The 24,456-nt window shown below is 37.8% G+C and overlaps 1 protein-coding gene across 1 annotated transcript in view; it reads right to left on the bottom strand.

The window, feature by feature from the left end:
* LOC150076212 (prestin-like) overlaps positions 1-24,456 on the bottom strand; it is a 402,991-nt gene that overhangs the window by 9,555 nt on the left and 368,980 nt on the right. The window contains exon 18 of the mRNA XM_090387581.1: positions 15,081-15,135. Coding sequence (XP_090243707.1) covers positions 15,081-15,135 — 55 coding nt within the window. The remainder of the gene's footprint in view (positions 1-15,080; positions 15,136-24,456) is intronic.

Genomic DNA, 24,456 nt, shown 5'->3' with positions numbered 1-24,456 from the left:
CAATGATTACAGGAACTTTGCCAGCAGGAACAAAGAGGTGATTATTCCATTGGATAATGGTAATGGGTAGGTAACATCTGAAATACTGCATACAAGAACTGGACATCTCCTTTTAGAAGGAAAAGATGTGTTTGAAAGGATGCAGAGACAAGCAAACAGGATTAGTTGGGGGCCAAAGAAAGAATATTCTTACCAAAAAAAGACAGGGGGTCTGTAAATTGCAGTCTATGGAAACCAGGCTCCATCTGTGTGATGATCTAATTGAATTGTATAAGGCTTTAAAAGGGCTGAGTAAACTAAATACTAATGGTGTTTACTCTTCCTGAGATTAAATACAAGGGGCATTTTGAAATTATATATGTGCAGAAATTTTCATTCAGCTAAAGAGTAATCAGTCGTTGGAATCAACTTCTACCGTATGGAGGTGGTTAGTTTGAATTAAAATTAAGGAAGATTTGGACAAAGTATTGTTTTTTTTGGCTTGTGCTGTATGAGCTTTGCTTCCTTGTATCATATATATTGAAGAGTGTTTAGTTTTCTTGATTATTTTGACAAGAGGAAAAAAGACAGTAGCTTATAACCTAAAATGTACAATACCTAAATATACTGTTTACAATGAGCTGCAAGTTGGAATGAAGTAAAACAAAGTACAGTACTAGGTGCAAAGAAAAGCTATTAAATTAAGTTATTTATTTAGATGGAATCAAAGATAATGCATGTGTCAAAATTTGTTGTATAACTGGGACAAAAAGAGGATATCAATTTGAGTGATATTAGGATGTGGCCAGAAGAAGATAAAATAGCAATAGAATTTCAACTAAAAAATCTACAGGGAGTGGGAAATGAAGAAAAAAAAGTATTAGTAAAGAAGAAAAGAAAAATAGGAACTGTACTCAACTGATCATTTCCGATTTCATAGACACAATACAATGGAGGAAAAACTATGTATATCTGATTAAATTTATAGCTTCTTTTGACACAATTCAAGTTTATTGCTTAAAAACATCATGCTATTTGTATTCTATTTGATTTGAATGTTTTTATTCCATTTTATTTTAAATATAGACATTTTCATAAGATTGTGGCTTGAGGTAGAACCGAAGGGCCCAATTCTATAATGCATCACAAACTAAAGAAATGTGCAACTTGGGAAATGTTTGCAGACCCTTCTGGGATTGGACATGATGTTGCCAAGGCAGATGTCTTTGAGTGTGCTCAATGTAAGCAGTGTGAAGATGTTAGGTGCCAATCAGCATTGCTATGGGCCTTTATGAGAGCCTGAAGGACAGGGTAGATGCCCTCAAAGAACTTAAATTGGGTGACCCATCAAGCTCTCGGCTGCCCACATCAATGCCAGAGCTTGCACTGATCATCAGGCAACACAGCAGCAACCTTCAGGGCACAATGCACTGGTCCCACAGAAGCTAGTTATTGTTGGTGACTCTGTTGTCAGAGAGAGAGAGAGAGAGACGGGAAATATATTGTGCAAAAAGGATAGATGGAATAGGACCACAGTATGTCTGCCAGGGACAAAATTCATGAAGTTGTAGAGCAGATATCATCTTTCAAGGGCACAAAGGGGGATATTGTTGTACACGTTGGAACTAATGACATTAAAAGTAGATCTGTGGACTTATTTATCAAGTAAATGTCAATGTTGATAAAAAATTGCAAGGTAGGATTAAATTTGAAAGTGTCTGCAATTCTGCCCAGACATGATAGGATGGAGTATATGATGACAACCTTGTCAATCGATTTGGCCCTGGAGAGATTGGGCAAGGCTTGTGGCATAGAATTTTTCTCAGCATGGTTTGTGCTTGCTAACAGGAGAGTTTGTTTCTACAGGGATGGGATACACTTAAATAGAAAGGGAGCAAAAATATATGCTGATGCTATCGAGGGTGTGTTAGGTGGGTTGGAAAACTGCTAGTTTGGGGAATTCACAGCCTAAAAGATTAACAGTAGCCACAGGCAGAGGGTGCCTCCGTAGCCAGGTGGAAAGGAGCAGCAGTGCGTAACACACGCTTCTTGATTAGACCGGGATTCGAGCCCATCACCACCAAATATGGAGGATGCGGAAAGGTCAGGGAATGACCACCGCATATCTCGGAGCAATATGGCCTTAGTTGCTAAAGCTCCTAAAAACCAAATAACAACAACAACAACACAGGCAGAGGCAAAAGCGATTCTTGCATGGCTCCTATTGTAATGAGCAGCAGCCTAGAGAGCTGCAGATTTCAAGAGCTGCTGGGAGTCATCATGGAACAAGTAAATACAGTGAAACTTCCCTTTAACGGACAGCCATGGGGAATGAAAATCTGTCCGTTAGAGAGAAGTGTCCGCTAACAAGAAGTCTGAGGGAGAAAAAAAAAAAGAAAGAAAGAAAAATCGTTAAACGTTTAATGTAAAATTAAATTAAATTATATACAGATTTTGCACAATATTTTTGTAAATAATATACATACAATTGTGCTATGCATATTATGATTTTATCTTAAGAAAAATACATACAGTAATCACTTATTTTCTTCTGCACCTTCTTCCGGCTGATAATTTTGTTTTCAACATTTGTTTGGAGTGAAGAAACCATCGAAAGTCCTTCAGTATCTTCTTCAGCGGCGAAAAACATTTTTAAACGATTGATTTGTACGAGCGCTTCTTCTATTTTCATCGGTGGTTTGTCGTTAATATGTTCTTCGACAGAATGACCTCCTTCCATTTCTTCATCCTCATGAGGAACTTCTTGAAAAATATCGATGATAATGTCGTTGATATCTAGAGCACCATCTTCTGTAGTGAGGTTCGAGTCTATATCTTTGTAGCCAGGGTCACTTGTAGCTGAAGTATTGTACATTGTCAATAGATGTTGAAGTTCTTGTTCTTCTTAGTGCTCCACATTGCTGTTCACAACTTCAATTTTTGCGTTTGAGAAGCCAGACTTTACAAAACAGTTCACGACAGTTTGTTTTCTAATTGCGTTTACTGAAGAGGAAATCCACTGAATCGCATCTAGGATGCTGATTTTCTTTGCAAGGTCACTCGCACATGTTACATCGTTCATGTTTGCAATGAGATGTCTTAAAACACGTTTTCTGTAGTGAAGTTTAAAATGTTTTATTATCCCTTTATCCAAGGGCTGACACTCTGCAGATGTGTTTGGTGGCAGAAAAACGATTTGAATGTTGGACAATTCAATGTGCGGGTGAGATGCAGCATTATCCATGAAAAGAATAATTTTTCTGTTTTGACGAATCATGTTTTGGTTAAAGTGACTTATCCATTCGCTGATGATATCTCGTGTCATCCACGCTTTTTTATTAGACTTCCGGTCAACATTCAAAAGATTCAACTTTATGCCCTTGAAACAACGAGGATTTTATGGTTTTCCTATAACAAGAGGTTGTTCAAAGTCTCCCAGCATATTTGTACACAATAGTACACTCAAGCGTTCCTTAGAAATTTTTCCGCCCTGGCACTTTTCGTTTTTTAGATTCAGTTTTTTCAGGAGGAGCTTTAAAAAACAACCCTGTTTCGTCACAGTTGTAAATATCCTTAGCTTCAAAATCACGACATAAATCTTCCAATTTGACGGTCCACTCTGTTACAACCCCAGTATCGACAGATCCACCTTCACCACTTACGGTTTTCCAAGAAATTTTATGCCAAGTTTTGAACTTGTCTAGCCATCCCACAGAAGCTTTGAACTCATTTACTCCCATAGATTTCGCAACCTCCAAAGCCTTTTCCCTAATAATAGGCCCATTAATGGGAATTTTTTTAGCACGTGCACGACAAAACCACTCATACGTAACATTGTCAATTTGAAGTCCAACAGTTTTCGGGAATGATTTTTGAACCTGATCATTTCTGTGTTGCCAAAATTGAATTGAGCAGTTCATTTTTTTTCCCTTTAGGATGTTGCTTACCTGCGTCTTCCCGATTTTGAATTTTGCAGCGAGATTGCGAACACTATTTTTTTGCCGATCATACGCATTAATGAGTTCGACTTTATCTTTTAAAGTTAAATGTTTACGAGAAGACATTGTGCACTTCACATGACACTGAACAAAACTGAAAACTGAAACTCAAAAGATGAAAGGTCGACCAAATTTCCCCCCCCCTGCACACACCAAATTCATCAGAAGTTTTACACGTGCCTTAAAATTCTTGAAAAAGGGTTTACAACTGCGACGTAAACCTTGATAAAATTCAGAGAATCGGAAATAGAAAATAGATTGAGGCAATATGTGGAAGAAAAGTTCCTAGAAAAAGGGCCGTGAGCTCTCCCGCAGTCCGTTATGGGGAGATCAAATTAAGTGCTAATCTAAACGAAACAGTGCAGATTGCCTGTCCGCGTCCGTTACAGAGAATGTCCGCCAGACAGAAGCTGCAAACATGTTAAAACCAATGGAGATGAGTTGGGGAATTTGAAAATGTCCGTTGTAGAGAGAGATGTCCATTAACGAGAGGTGCCCGTTAGGAGAAGTTTCACTGTTCATGGGTTGTGTTAGGATAACTAAGAGTAAAAATAGGTGTATGTATACTTGCATGTACACCAATGACAGAAGTATAGTAAATAACTCTGATGAATTTGAAGTGCTGGTCAAGGCATCAGAAGTGGATATTGTTGGGGTATCAGAGATGTGGTGCCACATGGACATAAGCAGTGCAGAATTGGAATTTTGGGAGTACAATGTGTACAGAAAGGATAGATAGGACGGGAAGGGAGGAGGGATTATGCTTTTGTTAAGAAACACATAAAATCTACGGAAGTACATCCAATTGACATTGGTGGGCAATGCAATGTTGAGTCAGTGTGGTGTGACATAAGCACTGGGAAAGGGAAAATGAGTAGGTGTGTTAGTTAGTATTAGTGCGCTAATACTAACACACCTAATGCTAGTATGCTACTGCAAAAACATCTGGAAAAGTTGAGCAGATGGGCTGAGAGGTGGCAACTGAAGTTTAACATTGACAAATATAAAGTAATGCATATGAGTAGCAGAGCAACCCCAGAGTAACGTATCAGCTGGGTGGTACTACACTCAGGGTAGTGGAGAATGAAAAGGATCTGTGGGTAATTGTGCAGTCAGATTTGAAGTTTTCTGAGCAGTGCACAAAGGCCACAAGAGTAGCTCAAGGTGTCTTGTCAATGATGTACAGGAATTTTGCTAGCAGGGATAAGGGGATGTTTGTCCCCTTGTATAAGGCAATGGTTAGACCACACCTTAATTATGATAAATGTAAACTGATAATTTCCTACTGTATACAGGTCTGGAGGCCTCATTTTAGGAAAGATGTAGAGCTGCTGGAATGAGTACAGCAAAGGGGAATGAGATTGGTGAGTGGAACAAGGGGTTGATGTTACCAAGAAAGGCTTACATTTTGCAAATTGCAGCTTCTGAAGACTAGGCACCTGCGAGATGATGTGAAGTTTAACATTGACAAATGTAAAGTACTGCATATGGGAAGCAATAACCCCAGAGTAACACATCAATGGTGGTACTACACTGGCAGAGGTAGAGAGTGAAAAGGACCCAGGGGTAATTGTGCAGGCAGATATGAAGTTTTCTGAGCAGTGCAGATAATGATCTGCAAGTGTAGCCCATGGTATTTTATCAATGATATAGGAATTTTTCTAGCAGAGATAAAGAGGTGATTATTCCCTTGTATAAAGCAATGGTCAGGCCACACCTTCAGTACTGTACACATGTCTGGAGCTTATGCAGCATCAGTCAAAAAAAAAAAAAAAAATCACACCATTCCCACCAAATGCCTGTCCAGTTCCTCCTTAAATTTATTTAACCTATCAACTTCCACAACGACAGATGGAAGTTTGTTCCAGCAATTAAACCCCCGCTGGCTAAAGGCAAATTTCCGCACACCTATTGTACGTCTGTCTTTTCTTAATTTGAACTTATGCCCCCTTAGGTTCGTAATCTGAAGAAGTAGAAGGATCCCATCAGAATTCAGCGTACTCAACCCATTCAAGGCCTTATACACCTGAATCAGATCACCGCACAGGTGCTTAAGTCTCCAGCCACTGCAATTTGCAGAACTTAAGCCTCTCCTGGTAGGAGGATCTCTTCATTCCCCTCACCAATCTTGTTGCCCTTCTCTGTACACGCTCAAGCAAATCTACATCCTTCCTAAAATGAGGTCTCCAGACCTGTATGCAGTACTCAAGGCATAGCCTGACCATTGCCTTATACAGAGGGACAATCACCTCCTTTTCCCTGCTAGCAAAATTCCTATATATCATTGACAAAATCCCATGACCTGCCCTGGCAGTTTGTCTACATTATGAAGAAAACTTCATATCTGACTTCACAATTACTCCCAGGTCTTTTTCATTTTCTACCACCTTAAGTGTAGTACCACACAGTTCGTACGTTTTTCTGGGGTTACTTCTACCCATATGAAGTACTTTGCATTTTTCAATGTTAAACTTCAGTTGCCACTTCTTAGCCCATCTGCCCAAATTTTCTGGATCCTGTTGCAGTAGCACACTGCCATTACTGTCATTAACAACCCTGCCAACTTTTGTATTATCCGAAGTTTCATGTTAACTCTGACACTAAGCCTGATATACCTTCATCAATATCATTGATAAATATATAAAACAACAGTGGACTCAACACCAAACCCTGTGGGACTCCACTAATAACATTAGTCCACGAAGAGCAGCACCCATTGATTACCACCCTCTGTCTTCTCCCACTTAACCATCCTTTTATCCATTGTAGCAACTTACCCTTAATACCATTCTGCTCCAATTTGTACAATAGTCTTCCATGCTCAACAGTGTCAAAAACTTTCCTGAAATCCAAATATATGATATCAAAATTATTTTTTGCATCCAGTTCCTATGTAACCACATCATAATATCCTATTAAATTTGTCAGACAAGACTTTCCCTTAACAAACCCATGCTGTGTCTGAATTATTTCAAAGCCGCTAAGTGGATTTTTCTTATTTATTGATTTGAAATTATTGTTTTTCTAAAACTTTTGATTTAAATTTAGTAGTATAACATTATTTTGTGATTTTCTGATTAATTTGGTGTATTTATTCTTTACTCGGCCTTGTAATTGCATAAAAGTATCGGTAAAGGTTTCCACGTGTTTCAACTCCGCTAACCGTTCGTAATTTTCCCGCCTTTGTGATACGATATACCGTACTAGATAGCGTTAGTTGAACTTCGTTAGCAGTTAAATTGTACGTTTAAATAAATACATATAACGACTTAGATTACAAACGTAATATAATTAATTTTATTTAACATAATTAATTATACATATAACCACTTAGGTTACGTAACATAAATAATTAGTAAAAACAAATAATTAATACATAACTTGATACGAAAGTTATATAAAGGGATTTCGCAGATAACACTCGTTACTGAAACGTAAATATTTCGTAGATAACACTCGTTACTGAAACGTAAATATTCCGTAGATAACACTCGTTACTGAAACATAAATATAGCGTTATAACTGTGTTTGGATACAAGTTTAGGATTTAATTTTGTACAGAAATTGAAATTTTATTGAAAGTAAATCTAAATCATGACTCAAACCAGAGCAGCAAAGCAAAGGGCTCAAGCTAATGGGAATGCTGTGGCCCAGGGGAGAACTGAGGGGGGCAGTTGTCCTCTGAATCACAGCCTTGTAAGATGCACTATTTGCTTGATGTTTGCGGAGCAGTCAAGTATGGGACATGATACTGCCATGGGGGATGTCTTTGTGTGTGTGCGATGCAAGGAGTGTAAGGAGATAAGGCGACAACTCAGCGTTGTTATGGGCCTATATGAGAGCTTGAAGGATAGGGTGGATGCCCTCGAAGGATTACAAGTGAGGGGCCCATCAAGCTCTCAGCTGCCCACACCAATGCCAGAGCTTGCACTTGGTCATCGCGGAACACAGCGGCAACCCCCAAGGCAGAATGCGCTGGTCCCAAAGGAACTAGTAGTTGTTGGTGACTCTATTGTCAGGGAAACGGGAAACATGCTTTGTAAAAAGGATAGGTGGAATAGGACCAGGGTATGTCTGCCAGGGGCAAAAGTTGATGACGTTGTAGAGCGGATATCATCTTTTAAGGGCACAAAAGGTGATATAGTTGTACACGTTGGCACTAATGACATTAAGAGTAGGAGATCGGCGGAATTACTTGACAAGTACAGGTCACTGATGAAAAAAAGCCGTGAATTAGGGTTGAAATTGAAAGTGTCTGCAATTCTGCCCAGACACGATAGGAGGGAGTATATGATGAGAGCCCTGTCAATCAATTCGGCCCTGGAAAGATTGTGCAGGGCTCAAGGGGTAGAATTTTTTTCAGCCTGGTCTGTACTTGTTAACAGGAGAGACTGCTTCTACAGGGATGGGATACACTTAAATAGAAAGGGTGCAAGAATGTTTGCTGATGCAATCGAGGCAATGTTAGGTGGGTCGGAAAACTGCTAGATTGGGGGGATACAAGGACTAATAGATTAACAGTAGCCACTGGCAGAGGTGAAAGTGATTCTTGCACTGCTTCTATTGGAATGAGCCGCAGCCTGGAAAATAAGATGCAGGATATTTCAGAGACTGCTGGGAATCATTGGGGTACAAGTAAACACATGGGTTGTGTTAGGGTAGCTAAGGAAAAGAACAGGTGCATGTATACTTGTGTGTACACCAATGCTAGGAGTTTAGTAAATAAATTTGATGAATTTGAGGTATTGCTCAAAACATCAAAGGCAGATATTGTGGGGATTTCAGAGACGTGGTGTCACACAGATATAAGAAATGCAGAACTGGAATTTGGGGAGTACAATGTCTACAGAAAGGATAGACAGGATAGGAAGGGAGGAGGGGTTATGCTATTAGTTAAAAAACACATAAAATCCAAGGAAGTGAAGCCAGTCGACATCGCTGGACAGTGCAGTGTCGAGTCAGTTTGGTGTGACATAAGCATTGGGAGATCAAAATTGAGAGTAGGAGTGTGCTATAGGCCTAATGACTCTGATGAGTATAATAAGAAACTGTTCGGAGAAATAGAGTGGGCCAGTAAATCAGAGAGTCTTATAATGGGGGATTTTAATTTCCCAGATATTGACTGGAATTTGGGGGCTGGTCACTCACACAGTAGCAAGGCTTTTGTGGATTTATTGGATGATTGTTTTCTACATCAGCATGTTCGGGAGGCAACTAGAGGGAGTAATACTCTTGATTTGATTATCAGTAGTGATTCTTCATGCATTAAGAATCTGCAGATAAATGAACCACTTGGTGGCAGTGATCACAGTGTGCTGAAGTGGGAGTTACTCAAAGAGGTAACTACCATTAGGGGTAAAGGGAAGGGGTATTGCTTTCGTAAAGGCGACTACAATGGACTGAGACAGTATTTAAATTCTATACAGTGGGATCAACTGATGATATTGCCAACAGCAAATTCAAAATGGGAAGCATTCAAAGAACTTATCGTGGAAGCTACTAGGCTTTACATACCAACTAAGAAATATTGTTCAAGGTTTAGGCCTAAATGGTTGTCAGATGAACTAATGAGGCATATGGCAGAGAAGAAAAATGCATGGGATACATACAAATTAACACGTGACACGGACGCCTATGATAGATACAAGTTGATCTGTAACCAAGTTACAAAGGAGGTTAGGCAGGCGAAGGCAGATTACGAGAGATCCTTGGCAAGGGATGCGAAGAAAAACAGCAAAGAGTTCTTTACTTATGTAAACTCTAGAAGGAAGGGGATGAATCAGATTGGTCCACTTAGGATCGATGGGTCAACTGTTGATGACCCTGCTCGGGTAGCTAACAAACTAAATGAATATTTTGCATCGACATTCACACATGAGGAGTTATTCAGCGAGGGGAATGCCAGAGGTGTATTCAACTCTAGCAGTAAGCTAGAGAATCTTGTAATAACTGAGAGCAAAGTGGAGGAGAAATTGTTGAAGATAAACACAAGAAAGGCACCTGGGGTGGATGGGATCTATCCAGTTATATTAAAGGAGGCAGCAAAGGAGGTAAGCAAACCCTTAGCCATAATTATGAGAGCTTCCTTGGACTCAGGGGAGGTACCCATTGACTGGAGATGTGCAAATGTGACCCCAATTCACAAAGGGGGATCAAAGGCTGACACAAGTAATTATAGACCTGTGAGTTTAACTTCTGTTCCCAGAAAATTAATGGAGGCACTGGTGAAAGAAGCACTGCAGGATCATCTAGACAAGACTTCAGTTATAGCTAGGACACAGCATGGTTTTGTTAAGGGGAAGTCTTGCCTGACCAATTTGATTGGATACTATGATGCAGTCACAAAAGAACTGGATGCAGGGAATAACTTTGATATTATATACTTGGATCTTAGAAAGGCTTTTGATACTGTTGCACATGGAAGACTGCTGCACAAATTGGAGCAGTGTGGCATTGGAGGCAAGTTGCTGCTATGGATAAAGGGGTGGTTAAGGGGGAGAAGACAGAGAGTGGTAATCAATGGACACTGCTCATCGTGGACTAATGTTATTAGTGGAGTCCCTCAGGTTTCAGTATTGGGGCCTTTATTGTTTTCTGTATTTATAAATGATATTGATGATGGTATATCAGGCTTAATGTCCAAGTTTGCAGATGATACGAAGGTTGGCAGGGTTGTCAAGGACACTACTGACACTATGCTGCTGCAACAGGATTTGGAAAGGTTGAGCAGATGGGCTTCGAGGTGGCAAATGAAGTTTAACATTGACAAATGTAAAGTACTACATATGGGAAACAGCAACCCCAGAGCAACGTATCAACTCTGTGGTACTACACTGACAGTGGTAGAGAATGAAAGGGACCTGGGGGTGGTGGTGCAGGCAGATATGAAGTTCTCTGAGCAGTGCAGACGAGCTGCAAGAGTAGCTCATGGTGTATTGTCAATGATATATAGGAATTTTTCTAGCAGGGATAAGGAGGTGATTATTCCCTTGTATAAGGCAATGGTCAGGCCACACCTAGAGTACTGTATACAGGCCTGGAGGCCTCATTTCAGGAAGGATGTAGAGCTGCTGGAACGAGTACAGAGAAGGGCAACTAGATTGGTGAATGGGACAAAGGGGTTCTCTTACGAAGAAAGGCTTAAGTTTTGCAAATTACAGTGTCTGGAAACTAGGCACCAGCGGGGTGATCTGATAGAGGTGTACAAAGCCTTGAATGGTTTGAGCATGCTCAATGCTGATGGGATTCTTCCTCTAGCTCAGAAAAATCACCTGAGAGGGCATAAATTCAAATTGAGGAAAGACAGATGTAGGATAGATGTGCGGAAATTTGCCTTTAGCCAGCGGGTGGTTGGTGGGTGGAACAGACTTCCATCCCTTGTCGTGGAAGTTGATAGCCTAAATAAGTTTAAGGCTCAGCTGGACAGGTATTTCGAACGAACAGAGGGGTGAAGTGGAAGTGGTTATTTTTATTTATTTATGTTACTTTTTTTTTTTTTTTTTTTTTGGCTGATGCTGCATAAGCTTGCTTTCTTGCATCAAATGCCTCTACTAATGCTAATGCTAATGCTATTGCTGCAGTCTTGTCTAGATGATCTACCATGCATCTTTAACCAGTGACTCCATTATTTTACTCGGAACAGAAGTTAAACTAACTGGTCTGTAATTACTCGTGTCATCCTCCAATCCCCCTTCGTGAATTGGGGATACATTTGCACATCTTCAGTCCGTGGGGACCTCCCCTGAGCCCAAGGATGCTCTCATAATTATGGCTAAGGGTTTGCTTAGTTGCTTTTCCGTCTCCTTTAATATAACTGGATAGATCCCATCCCCCCCAGGTGCCTTTCTTATGTTTAACTTCAACAATTTCTCCTCCCCTTTGCTCTCAGTTATTACAAAATCATTACGTATCCTGCTACAATTTGATAACCTTCCGCCATTTTCAAACCCTAATAACTCTTCATGTGTGAATGTAGATGCAAAATACTCATTCAGTTTATTTGCTATCTGAGCAGGATAATCAACATTCGAACCATCGATATCTAGTGGACCAATCAGATTCATCCCCTTTCTTTTAGAGTTTATTAAGTAAAGAAATCCTTGCTGTTTTTCTTAGCATCCTTTGCCAAAGATTTCTCGTAATCTGCCTTCGCCTACCTAACCTCTTTTGTGACCTGATTACAGACTAGCTTATATCTGCCATAGGCTTCTGAGTCGCTTTGTATGCATCCCATGCATTTTTTTCTCTGTCACAAGTCTCATTAGTTCATTTGATAACCATTTAGGCCTAAACCTTGAACAATATTTCTTAATAGGTATGAAACTTTTAGTAGCTTGCACAATTAATTCCTTGAATGCTTCCCACTTAGAATTTATTGTTGGTAACATCGTCAGTTGATCCCACTGTACAGAATTTAAAAACTGTCTGAGACCACTGTACTCACCTTTACGGAAGCAAAAACCCTTTCCTTTACCCCCTGATGGTAATTATATCTTTAAGTAAATCCCACATCAGTACACTGTGATTGCTGCCACCTAGTGGTTCCTTTTTCTGCAAATTCTTAATACACAAATGATCACTGCTGATAACCAGATCAAGAGTATTACCCTCTCTGGTTGCCTCTCAAACATGCTGCTGCAGAAAACAATCATCCAATAAATCCACAAAAGTCTTACTAGTGTGTGAGCGACCAACCCACAAGTTACAGTCATGCATCTGGGAAGTTAAAACCCCCCATTATAAGACATTCTGATTTATTTAAAGAGCTGTTGGAATGAGTACAAAGAAAGGCAACAAGATTAGTGAATGGAATAAAGGCAACAAGATTAGTGAATGGAATAAAGGTTTCAGTTTTGCAAATTGCAGTGTCTGGAGACTAGGCACCTGCGAGGTGATCTGATTGAGGTGTATAAAGCTTTGAATGGTTTGAGCATGCTCAATGCTGATGGGATTGTTCCTCTTGCTCAGAATAAATCGCCTGACAGGGCATAAATTCAAACTGAGGAAAGAGAGTTGTAGGATAGATGTGCAGAAGTTTGCCTTTAGCCAGCGGGTGGTTGATTGATGAAACAAATGTCCATTTCTGTTTAAGACAGCTTAAACAGATTCACGGTAGAACTAGACAAACATTTGGAGTGGGTGGATGAGTGAAATGAGAAGGGGGCATGTGTTTTTTTTTTTTTTTTTTTTTTTTGGCTGATGCTATATAAGCGTGTTTTCTTGTATCATGCGCCCTTGCTAATGCTAATTGAAATGTATAAGGCCTTGAATAGATTAAGCAAGCTCAATGCTAATTGGATTCTTACTCTTGCTCAGATTACTCACCTGAGGGAGCATAAATCCAGATTGTGGAAAGATAATTGTAGAATGGATGTGAAGTAATTTGCCTTTAGCTAGCGGGTGGTTGATAGCTGGAACAAACTTCCATTTATTTTAGTGGAGGTTAGAAACTTAAATAAGTTCAAGGCAGAACTAGACAAACATTTGGAGTAAATGGATGGGTGAAATGGGAAGGGGGTTTTTTTTTTTTTTTTTTTAGCTGAGTCTAAAAAAAAAAAGTTGGGCATATGATGCAAGAAAGCTTGCTTTCTTGCATCATACGCCCAACTAATGCTAATGCTGATTTTTATATTTAAAACAAAAGGAAATGACCTCAAATCAGATTATCCAACTTGAAGACGTTTACATATACAGTCGATTCTGGTTATTTGGGACACATTGGGACTAGTGCATTTCAGCCCGATTAAGCGGCTGCCCCAATTATCCGAAGTTTCATGTAAATAGTTAAAACTACAATGGATCCCCGCTTTACAATTGGTTCACTGTAAAATCAAATCACATTACAATGGAGTCTCCATAGTAAACTACCATTCACTATACAATGTGTAGTAAGCACCGGTCATTGTGATCACGTTTGTGAATTGAATTTTAATTCTATTAAACAGCGATTCTAATTAGAGAAAATGGGAGGAATATTATCCACAGGCTATAAATGTAAATATATATTAAGCACAAATTTATCCTTTATTACCTTACCAATTAAAAAATTAAATGATACGTGAAAATCGGAAGAATATACGTGATAATCAGAATAATTAACACATACTGTATGTACATACTAACTAGTTGACATTTCTGTTCACTGACATTTGTGGGTTGGGGTTAAAATTTAAAACAGTGAAAAGAGAAGCAATCAATAACAAAGAACATGGCACACACAAATTGCAAGTAACACGATACGAGCAAGTGAGAATGGAGCAACAAATTACGAAGCTTTAAAAATTGGAATGAAGAGAAGATTCTGAAAATTAATTTTTTTATATGATTAAAGATTCCATGGAAATGTAAACACATTTCACCATAATAACCCACAGAATTCCAGCTGTCGGTATTATTGCAAATTCAATAAGATTGAGTTTGCTATCCATTTATGATAGATTGCACTAACAGAAAAGCCCAATAAACAGGTGACTGCTAATTGTTTTATGGTTGTGACTTACAGAAATCCGACCGAACATGCGGTACAGTTGCAAACAATCATAGGATAATCTTCAATGCTGCGGTCTCCTGCCCCGATTAAATGGCATGTTGTCCCAATTAAGTGAAGTAAACCCTGGCTATTTTCTGGATTGGGTTCTGTTTTTTAAGACTTGCCCCAAATAAATGGTTGCTCTGATTAACCGGTGGCCCAAATAACCGGAATCCACTATATTTCCTTTATTCGGAACCCTCTCCCAGTCTGAATTAGTGAGGTTCTATTGTACCACAACTGCTCTGTATTTGCTTTTTTTTTTTTTTTTGGAAGATCTTCTAATACCTGCATAATGCTAAAGTTTTAAGATGACATATACTTAATAATGAGAACATCATCAATTTTTAAGGTAGAAATTGTTACTGTATAACAAACAGTAACAAATTCTACATAAAGTAATAATTTTGGTTTATTAGTTGTTTCTTTCATTTACAATTTTTCTTGAAAGCAGGTGTTATTCTTATGTAAAATATTTCATTAGACACAATATTGGAACTAATTATGTTTCTATTTGTCAATTGACTTGACTTTTGAAGTTTCTTGAAAATAAAGATAAAATAAATTACATTTACCTTGTAATGAAGCTAAGAAAACAATGATTCCATCTTCTGTTAGTTCTCCTATAACCTATAAGAATTAATGTAGTATTTATATACTTCATGCAATAAATGCAATGTTATAAATAAAATATCACCTACAAAAAATGTAAACTGATAATTTCCTACTAAAGATGCATCTAATTTAAAATACATTTTTTAGAATTAACTTATTTTAATTGGAAAATAACAAGGAATGAATATTTAATTAACTACCCACTTCCACAGTACCAGATAATAGTTATTCCAACACAATCTCTGGTTGAAGAAAAATTTCCATACCTATTCCACATCTATCCTTTCCAATTTATATTCCCTTGTCTGTGTCATCAAGAAAGAGTAAATACAGAATCAGCATTTAGCTTACTGAACTCTTTTAAAGCCATAATTTGGAGTGGTTATGTCCCCATGCGGATGCCTATTTTTCAGATAGTGCAATTTATGGAACTCCAGTTTTTCTTGGTAGAATATTCTTTTGTGTCCCCCCCCCCTTGTTACTCTTCTCTGCACCTAACAGAAGTCCCTCGTAAAACAATGTGTTTAACTTATGTTGAGTATTCCAGGTGTACCCAACCATTGCATTAAACAACGAGATAATCACTTCTTTCTCTCTGCTAGCAAAGTTCCTGAACATCACTGAAAGAATCTTATGAGTTTCTATAGTAGCCGGTATATCAGTGATGGGCAAAACTAGTGATTTGGCTAATTCAACTCATTTAATTCACATTACAGAAAAGTAGCTCTAGTCAGTGACTAGAGTCATCAAGTCACTCCAAAAATAAGTCAGCATAGTAAGTGGCCAATGTGTGTGGGATTTAATTGAATTGCTGTAGAGCCAAGAGACTTTCAATGACTGAAACAAAAGCCATGGCTAAGGTTTGATGTGCAGGGTTTGTTTGGTGATTTCCAGTTTGGTATTTCCAAGATTGAATCCTGCCTTCATAACAAAACACCCAAAAATATTTTCCAAAGACTTTTTCATATTATTACAATTAATTAATTATAATTAATGGATTAGCCCTTAAATATTTCATCTATTGATTCCACATTTTATTTCAATATTATTTTTGTGATAAGTAGCTCGAAGGTTCTAGTCACTTATTGGATATATATCTTTTTTGTGTTTAGCTAAGGAATTTTTACTTTTTAACAAAGCTATAACTAATTTAACATTGCAATCGTTACAGTATAGTGAACATAATTTAACATTGCAATCTCATTACAGTATAGCAAACATATATCTCAAATCTGATAGCGTTAGGTGTAACACAAAACTAGATAGCGTAATGCATGTCACTGCATTTAGGAATCTATTAGCTTAGTGTAGTACTGTCTGTCAATTAATCAATTAAATTTATTAACCTTGTTAATTTTCTTTTTAAACCAATTAAACTGTATTTAAACGGAAATCATGCCACAGACTAGAGCAGCAAAGCAATGTGCAGAATGTAGCAGAAGTGGTATGGCTTGGGGGAGAAGGAGAACCGAAGGGGGTGATTCTCCAATGCATCACAGCCTAAAAAATGTTTGCAGACCTTTCTGGAAAGGACATGATCTGCCCAAGGAGGATGTCTTTGTGTGTGTGCTAAGTGCAGAGAGCATGAAGAAATTAGCATTAGTAGAGGCAAATGATGCAAGAAAGAAGCTGATGCTTATATAGCATCAGCCAAAAAAAAAAAAAAACCTTCCCATTTCACCCATCTGGTTGGTCATTCCAAATGTTTGTCTAGTTCAGCCTTAATTTATTTTAGCTATAAACTTCCACAACAACAGATGGAAGTCTGTTCAAGCAATCAACTACCCGCTGGCTAAAGGCAAACTTCCACACATCTATTCTACAACTGTCTTTCTTAATTTGAATCTATGCCTCCTCAGGTTCTTGATCTGAGCAAACAGAAGTATCCCATCAGCATTGAGCCTGCTCAAACCATTCAAAGCCTTATACACCTCAGTCAGATCATCTCACAAGTGCCTAGTCTCCAGATGCTGCAACTTGCAGAACTTAAACCTCTCTTGGTAAGAACACCCCTTTGTTCCTCTCACCAACCTTGTTGCCCTTCTCTGTGCTCATTCTAGCAATTAGGTGCTAACTCAGCATTCTGATGGGAGTCTATGAGAGTTTGAAGAATAGGGTAGATGCCCTCAAAGGAATTAAAATGGGAGCCCCATCAAGCTCTCAGCTGCCCAACTCAATGTCAGAGCTCACTCTTGTGCACCAGATGACACAGCAGCAAATCTTCAAGGCAGAATGTGCTGGTCCCACAGGAGCTAGTTATAGTCAGGAATCTATTGTCACGGAAACAGAAAATATGCTGTGAAAGAAGGATAGGTGGAATAAGACCAGAGCCTTATACACCTCAGTCAGATCATCTCACAAGTGCCTGGTCTCCAGATGCTGCAACTTGCAGAACTTAAGCCTCTCTTGGTAAGAACACCCCTTTGTTCTTCTCACTAACCTTGTTGCCCTTCTCTGTACTCATTCTAGCAATTAGGTGCTAACTCAGCATTCTGATGGGAGTCTATGAAGTTTGAAGAATAGGGTAGATGCCCTCAAAGGAATTAAAATGGGAGCCCCATCAAGCTCTCAGCTGCCCAACTCAATGTCAGAGCTCACTCTTGTGCACCAGATGACACAGCAGCAAATCTTCAAGGCAGAATGTGCTGGTCCCACAGGAGCTAGTTATAGTCAGGAATCTATTGTCACGGAAACAGAAAATATGCTGTGAAAGAAGGATAGGTGGAATAAGACCAAAGTATGTCTGCCAGGGACAAAAGTAGATGACATTGTAGAGCAGATATTTTTCACCTTTTGTGCAGGGCACAAAAGGTGATATTGTTGTACACATTGACATTAATGATATTAAGAGTAGGAGCTCTAAGGACTTATTTAACGAGTACAGGGCAACGTTGGCAAAAAAGTCTCAAGTTAAATTTGAATTTGAAAATGTCGGAAATTCTGCCAAGAAATGATAGGAGGGAGTATATGTTGAGAGCCTTGTCAACCAGTTCGGCCCCAGACAGAATGTGCAAGGCTTGTGAGGTAGAATTTTTTTCAGTGTGGTCTGTGTTTGTTAACAGAAGAAACTGTTTCTACAGGGATGGGATACAATTAAATAGCAGGGGGTGCAAGAATATTTACTAATGCTATCGAGGCAGACATGGGTGTGATGGAAAACTGCTAGGTTGGGAGGATTCGCAGACTAATAGATTAACTAGAGCCACAGGCTTGGGTAAAAATGATTCTTGCATTGCTACTATTGGTACATGTAGCCGCCTGGGATGCAAGGTAACTGAGATTTTACACCCTGCTGTGGGTCATCATGGAACAAAGGAATACATGGGCTGTGTTTGGGTAATTGGGTAACTAACAATATGAACACATGCATGTATATTTGCATATACACTAATTGTAGGAACATTGTTAATAAATTTGATGAATTTATTAAGTACTGATGAAGTCATCGAATGCAGACATTGTACAAATAGAGGAGATATAGTGTCATTCAGATATAAGTGTTGGTGAATTTAAATGTATACAAGGACAGACAGTCCAGGAGAGGTGGAGGGGTTATGCTGTTAGTTAAGAAGAATATTAATTGTAAGGCAGTGCATCAGTTGACTTGGGTGACGAGTGCAATGTTGAGTCAGTTTGATGTGATATAAGCACTGGAAAAACAAAACTGAAAGTAGGAGTGTGTTATAAGCCTAATGATAGTGATGAGTATACTAAACAGCTATACAGGGAAATAGAGTGGGCCAGAAAATCAGAATGTCTCTTTAACATTTGTTAACTGGAATTTGTGGGTTGGTCACTCACACACTAGCAAGACTTTTGTGGATATCTTGGGTGACTGTTTTCTACATCAGCATGTTACAGAGGCAACAAGCAGAAGCAATACTTTTGATCTGGTTATCAGCAGTGATTCTTCATGCATTAAGGTGGGGGGTAGTTGTGCAGGCAGATATGAAGTTCTCTGAGCAGTGTAGACGAGCTGCAAGAGCAGCTCATGGTGTATTGTCAATGATATATAGGAATTTTTCTAGCAGGGATAAGGAGGGGATTATTCCCTTGTATAAGGCAATGGTCAGGCCACACCTAGAGTACTGTATACAGGTCTGGAAGCCTCATTTCAAGAAGGATGTAGAGCTGCTGGAATGAGTACAGAGAAGGGCAACAAGATTAGTGAATGGAACAAAGGGGTGCTCTTACGAAGAAAGGCTTAAGTTTTGCAAATTACAGTGTCTGGAGACAAACCGTTCAAGGCTTTATACACCTCTATCAGATCACCAGCGAGGTGATCTAATAGAGGTGTATAAAGCCTTGAATGGTTTGAGCATGCTCAATGCTGATGGGATTCTTCCTCTTGCTCAGAATAATCACCTGAGAGGGCATAAATTCAAATTGAGGAAAGACAGATGTAGGATAGACGTGCGGAAATTTGCCTTTAGCCAGCAGGTGGTTGGTTGGTGGAACAGACTTCCATCCCTTGTCATGGAAGTTGATAACCTAAATAAGTTTAAGGCTCAGCTGGACAGGTATTTCGAACGAACAGAGGGGTGAAGTGGAAGTGGTTTTTTTTTTTTTTTTTTTTGGCTGATGCTGCATAAGCTTGCTTTCTTGCATCAAATGCCTCTACTAATGCTAATGCTAAGAATCTGCAGGTAAAACGCCCACTAGGTGGCAACAATCACAGTATACAAATGTGGAATTTAATTAAAGACATATCTACTGTCAATGGTAAAGGGAAAGACTTCTGCTTTCGTAAGTGACTACAAAGGTCTCACACAGTTGTTAAATTGTGTGCAGTGGGACCAACTGATGATGTTACCAACAGCAAATTCTAAATGGGAAGCATTCAGGTAACTAATTATAGAACCTACTATGCTTTTCATAACAGCTAAGAAATACTCTAAAAGCTTAGACATAAATTAATGTCAAATGAACTGTTGAGACATGTGGCAGAGAAGAAAAGTGCATGGAATGCACATAAATCAGATGATACAAAAGTCTATGGTATATATATAAATGTCTGTAATCAATAAGGCAAGCCAAGGTAGATGAGTAGTCTCTGGCAAGGACTGTAGAAAACCAGGCAAAGATTTCTATTCTTATATTAACAGTAGAAGGAAGGGGTTGAATCACATTGGGGCACTCGATGTTCATGGATTAACTGTTGACCCTGCTCGGGTTGCACAAATTGGATAGGTATTTTGCATCTACATTCACACATGAGGAATTCTTTAGGGTAGGGGATGTCAAAAGTTTATCAAACTCTAATGAGGAAGTAAACGACTTTGTGATAACTGAAAGGAAATTGGAGGTGAAAGTTTAGTATGGACATAAATAAGGCACCTGTGTGCAGAGGTGGTCCATTAACTTTGGAGGCCCTGGACTAACACTGTTTGGGGGTCTATCCAATTAATCCAAATTTGGGTTAGTTGTGGCGACTCATTCGCCATTTTGTCGAAAAACTGTTTTTTTTACCCTTTTATAAATAGGAAAAATTATAGGCAACAGATGTTAAAGAACTTTTTTATTTTATTTGATGCACTTGGATATACAAACTATTATATACAGTTTTAATGAAAAAAGGTTTTGTATACATAACAAACATCAAACATAAATAAAACATAAAATGTATTAGATATTACTTTTAGTAACAAACAAAAAAACGAAACAACAAATTCTCAGGTCAAGAGTAAAGACAGAAAAAAAACAAAAATAATACTTATTCTTAAAAATAAAATAAATAAAACATTCTAGGAGTTATATATATATATATATTTTATTAATTATTATTATTTAGTTATTTATTTTATTTTATTTTTTATTTATTTATTTATTTTTTTTGTTTTTATCATTGTTTTGTTCGGATTTTTTTTTTTTTTTGGCTGGTGCAGCATAAGCCATAGGCTTTCTTGCACCATTTGGCCGTTACTAATACTAATACTAATATAATGTAAGTATTTTTAATACATTAAAGACATTTAAAGAGTAACTCTTCTGCATTTTTTCGCTGCAAATTCTTTTGTTTGATCATCACATTGTAATTCTTTGGTTAAACCACAGTTTATGGAAAGAATTGATAAATAATTTAATCTTTCATTCGTCATTGTTGTCCTATATTTTTTTTCTATATAGGACATCCTGGAGAAGGATTGCTCCGCCTCGCAGCTGGTGATTGGCAACGCCAAAAAAATTTTTAAGATTGTACAGCAATTCGGGAAAAACATCGACAAGTTTCTTTTCATAAATTAGCTTGAATATATCACCGCATGTATGAGTATGAGTCTGGCTTAGTCTGTAAGTAGGATTTTAGCTGAATGCATTCATTGACTAAATGTTCATCTATGTCATCCGAATAATAATCAACAACATTACGTGCACTTTCCAAGTCAATATTTTCGATATTAATGTCTTGCAAATACATTAAAAATTTGAATCTTTTGCTAAATTCCCTATAGACATGGCCTCTTCTGTATAAATCCATAATCAACTTATCTAATGCAATGTTTAGCGTATCCCGTTTAAATTTTTCTGCTCCATTTGGCAAAACTTTCTCTGTAGATTTATCCGAAAATTTTGAAGTAATACGTCTCTTTTTTAAATCACTGTATTCTTTTTCCACACTAGTACTTAATTTTTTGGCTGTCTCCTCGTATTCGTTTAGTTTCTGATCTGATTGTTCTCGTATGTTGCCCACGAACGCTTCTAATGACGCAATTCATTTCTCACCTTCACACATGTCTAAGCCTGGGGTCTGCACTTTTTTGTTAACTAAATTGAATCTCTCTAAAATTTCTTCCCAAAAAAACAGTTAAAAAAATGCAATTTCAAGTTTCGCCAAATTATTATATAAATTCTGTGCCTCTCTTTGAAAATCAAGTTTCTCATCCATATTTTCACCAAACGTTTTTAATATGTTCATGATATCACTGTAACTATTTTTTAAATAAACTGCATCGTAGTGACAAGACCATCTAGTCTGGCTTAAACTTTTTATTGAAAATTTTAGTTTTGTTTCACAATTTAGAAGCTCCCACCTACGGGTAGTTGCAGAAAAGAAAACATATATTTGTTGCACTACTCCGAAAAAGTTCACAATTTGAGTTGCAACTTTAACCGCTTCCCTACCAACTAGATTTAGGGAATGTGCAGCACACGGCACATAATCAACGCATTTATTTTTTTGTTTGAGATGTGCTTGCAAGCTATTGTATCGGCCGGACATATTTGCAGTGTTGTCAAAAGACTGTCATCTACAATTATCCAGTGGCAGTCCATTTTTTTCTAGAAATTCTTGTAAGGAATTGAATAAAGATAAGCCACTCTGACTACTAATTTTGATGAAAGATACACATCTTTCATACACTTTTCCCTCAAAACAATATCGTACTATAATAGCTAGTTGGTCATTGTGGGACGAATCTGGTGTCGAGTCCATCACAATTGAGTAGTACTTTGCATTGTCACTATTTATTTCAGCTATAATTCTTTTTATTACTTGTTTTCCCATAATCTCTATTATTTGTTCATAAACTGTTTTGATAAGTATGAAGTGAAAGGCTTTGGTCGCAGTTCTCGTTGTTGGATATGTTTGCACACGAATGGATCGAACTCTGCTAGTAATTCCAGAGCCCCCATAAAATTACCATTGTGCGGAGAGCCAAATATTTCCTCATGACCTCTGAATGCTAAGCCCCTTACACTTAAATATTTCACCACTGCAATAACACGTTTTAGGGCATTGTGGTAATATTCTGTATCTTTTCTTAGTTGCTCCTGCAACTGCTTGTCAATAATTGACTTATTTTCTTTACGTGTTAACCATACTAACAATGATTTCTTATGTTCATTAGAATTTTCGTGACTTTCTAAACAAGGTCCTATATGTTTCCAGTCAGAGAATCCGGTTGTGTATTGAGAAGGGACTTTAGAGAAAAGTTTGCAGACTAAACAGAAAACACTTGCCATACTGGTAGAATAGCACAACCAAGATCTTTCCAGTAATTGAGCATTTTTAATTTTTTTCGTAAAGTACTTATTTGAAAATGATCTGTTTTGTTCTTTGTAATTCCTTATTGAAACTGGATATATATTTTTTGCATCTTTATTTTGGAAATAAGTCATTTCATGTGAGAGACAGTGATTAATAAAATTATAATTTAACAGTGTAGGCCACAAACCTGCGTCAACATATTTAGAAAGCGACTCTGCATTTTCTAAAGCCTCTTCTGCCTCTTTATCACTATCTTCTTGCAAAACAGCAACAGAGACTTCAGAGAACTGGTCGTCATCGTCTAGGTCTTGTATATTTTTGTCTGGTACTGAATGTCCGTCAATGTCAACATTGTTTTTAGAGGTTCTCGGTTGTGATTCTAGTTCTAGTAATTCTTTGTTATTGTTATATACATTTTGTTGTTTTTTCTGTTTCTCTTCGGTTAAGTTATTCTCTCTATTGCTTATTACTGCACCTGTATCATTTAGATTCTCATTTTTATTTTCCAATACAAAAAAATTTGAAATTTTGGCACATTTACTTCTTTCTTTTTCTCTATTAATTGTATTTTTCATTTTTCAACTCCGCTTTTATATTTTCTACCAGACATTTTTTTGGTATTTATTTAATCTGAAAAAAAAATTAAAAAAACCTAAAAAAAAAAACCAATCCACCACCATATTAGCTTAGTTGTTGTGTGGGGGGGGGTTATTTTTTATGTTATTTTTTATTATATTATAATTAAAAATTTTCTTATTAACTATCTAAAAATTTGCAATTTGCTGAATACCCTATTGACCTCTTTATCACCCCCACCTATGCAAATCTGACTACAATTTTCAGAAAATTCCATTTCTAGGGTGTGTAAAGCAGTTGTTAGCAAAACATTAAAGTCACACATTTTGTTTACAAAATTTAACAAACTGTTAATGAGCATACATTTACATAAAAGAAACAAGCGTTTAGGGCATAAGCCTCAAGCTATGAAGGAGTCTAGACTATGTATAAATATAGTGCAAATGCATCAGGAATACATAGCTGTATCTGAATAAATCAGATTATTAATAAAACGGCATCGTTTTAAGTTATATCTCATATTGTGAATACCTTCACAACGAGTTGCCATGATATTGCACTACTTCGAATAAGTAACGCTTCACCTAAGGAGAAGACTAATGTTACTTATTCTCAGATGGATACCACCACCCAGACGGCACCGTTTCAGGGCTATTTGGCCCTTCTTCGGTGGGTGGGTAGGTACCCGAGTGATGCAATGATGGCAAAACAGTTATGAAGTATAACTCCACAATATGAGAGATGCCTGATGGTGTATCATGTATTTAGACTCAAGC

The sequence above is a fragment of the Mastigoproctus giganteus genome, chromosome 13 (genome assembly GCF_048544385.1).
Source record: "Mastigoproctus giganteus isolate SK-2022 chromosome 13, ASM4854438v1, whole genome shotgun sequence".
Lineage (NCBI taxonomy): Eukaryota > Metazoa > Arthropoda > Arachnida > Uropygi > Thelyphonidae > Mastigoproctus > Mastigoproctus giganteus.
This window is presented reverse-complemented; position numbering and strand designations above follow the sequence as displayed.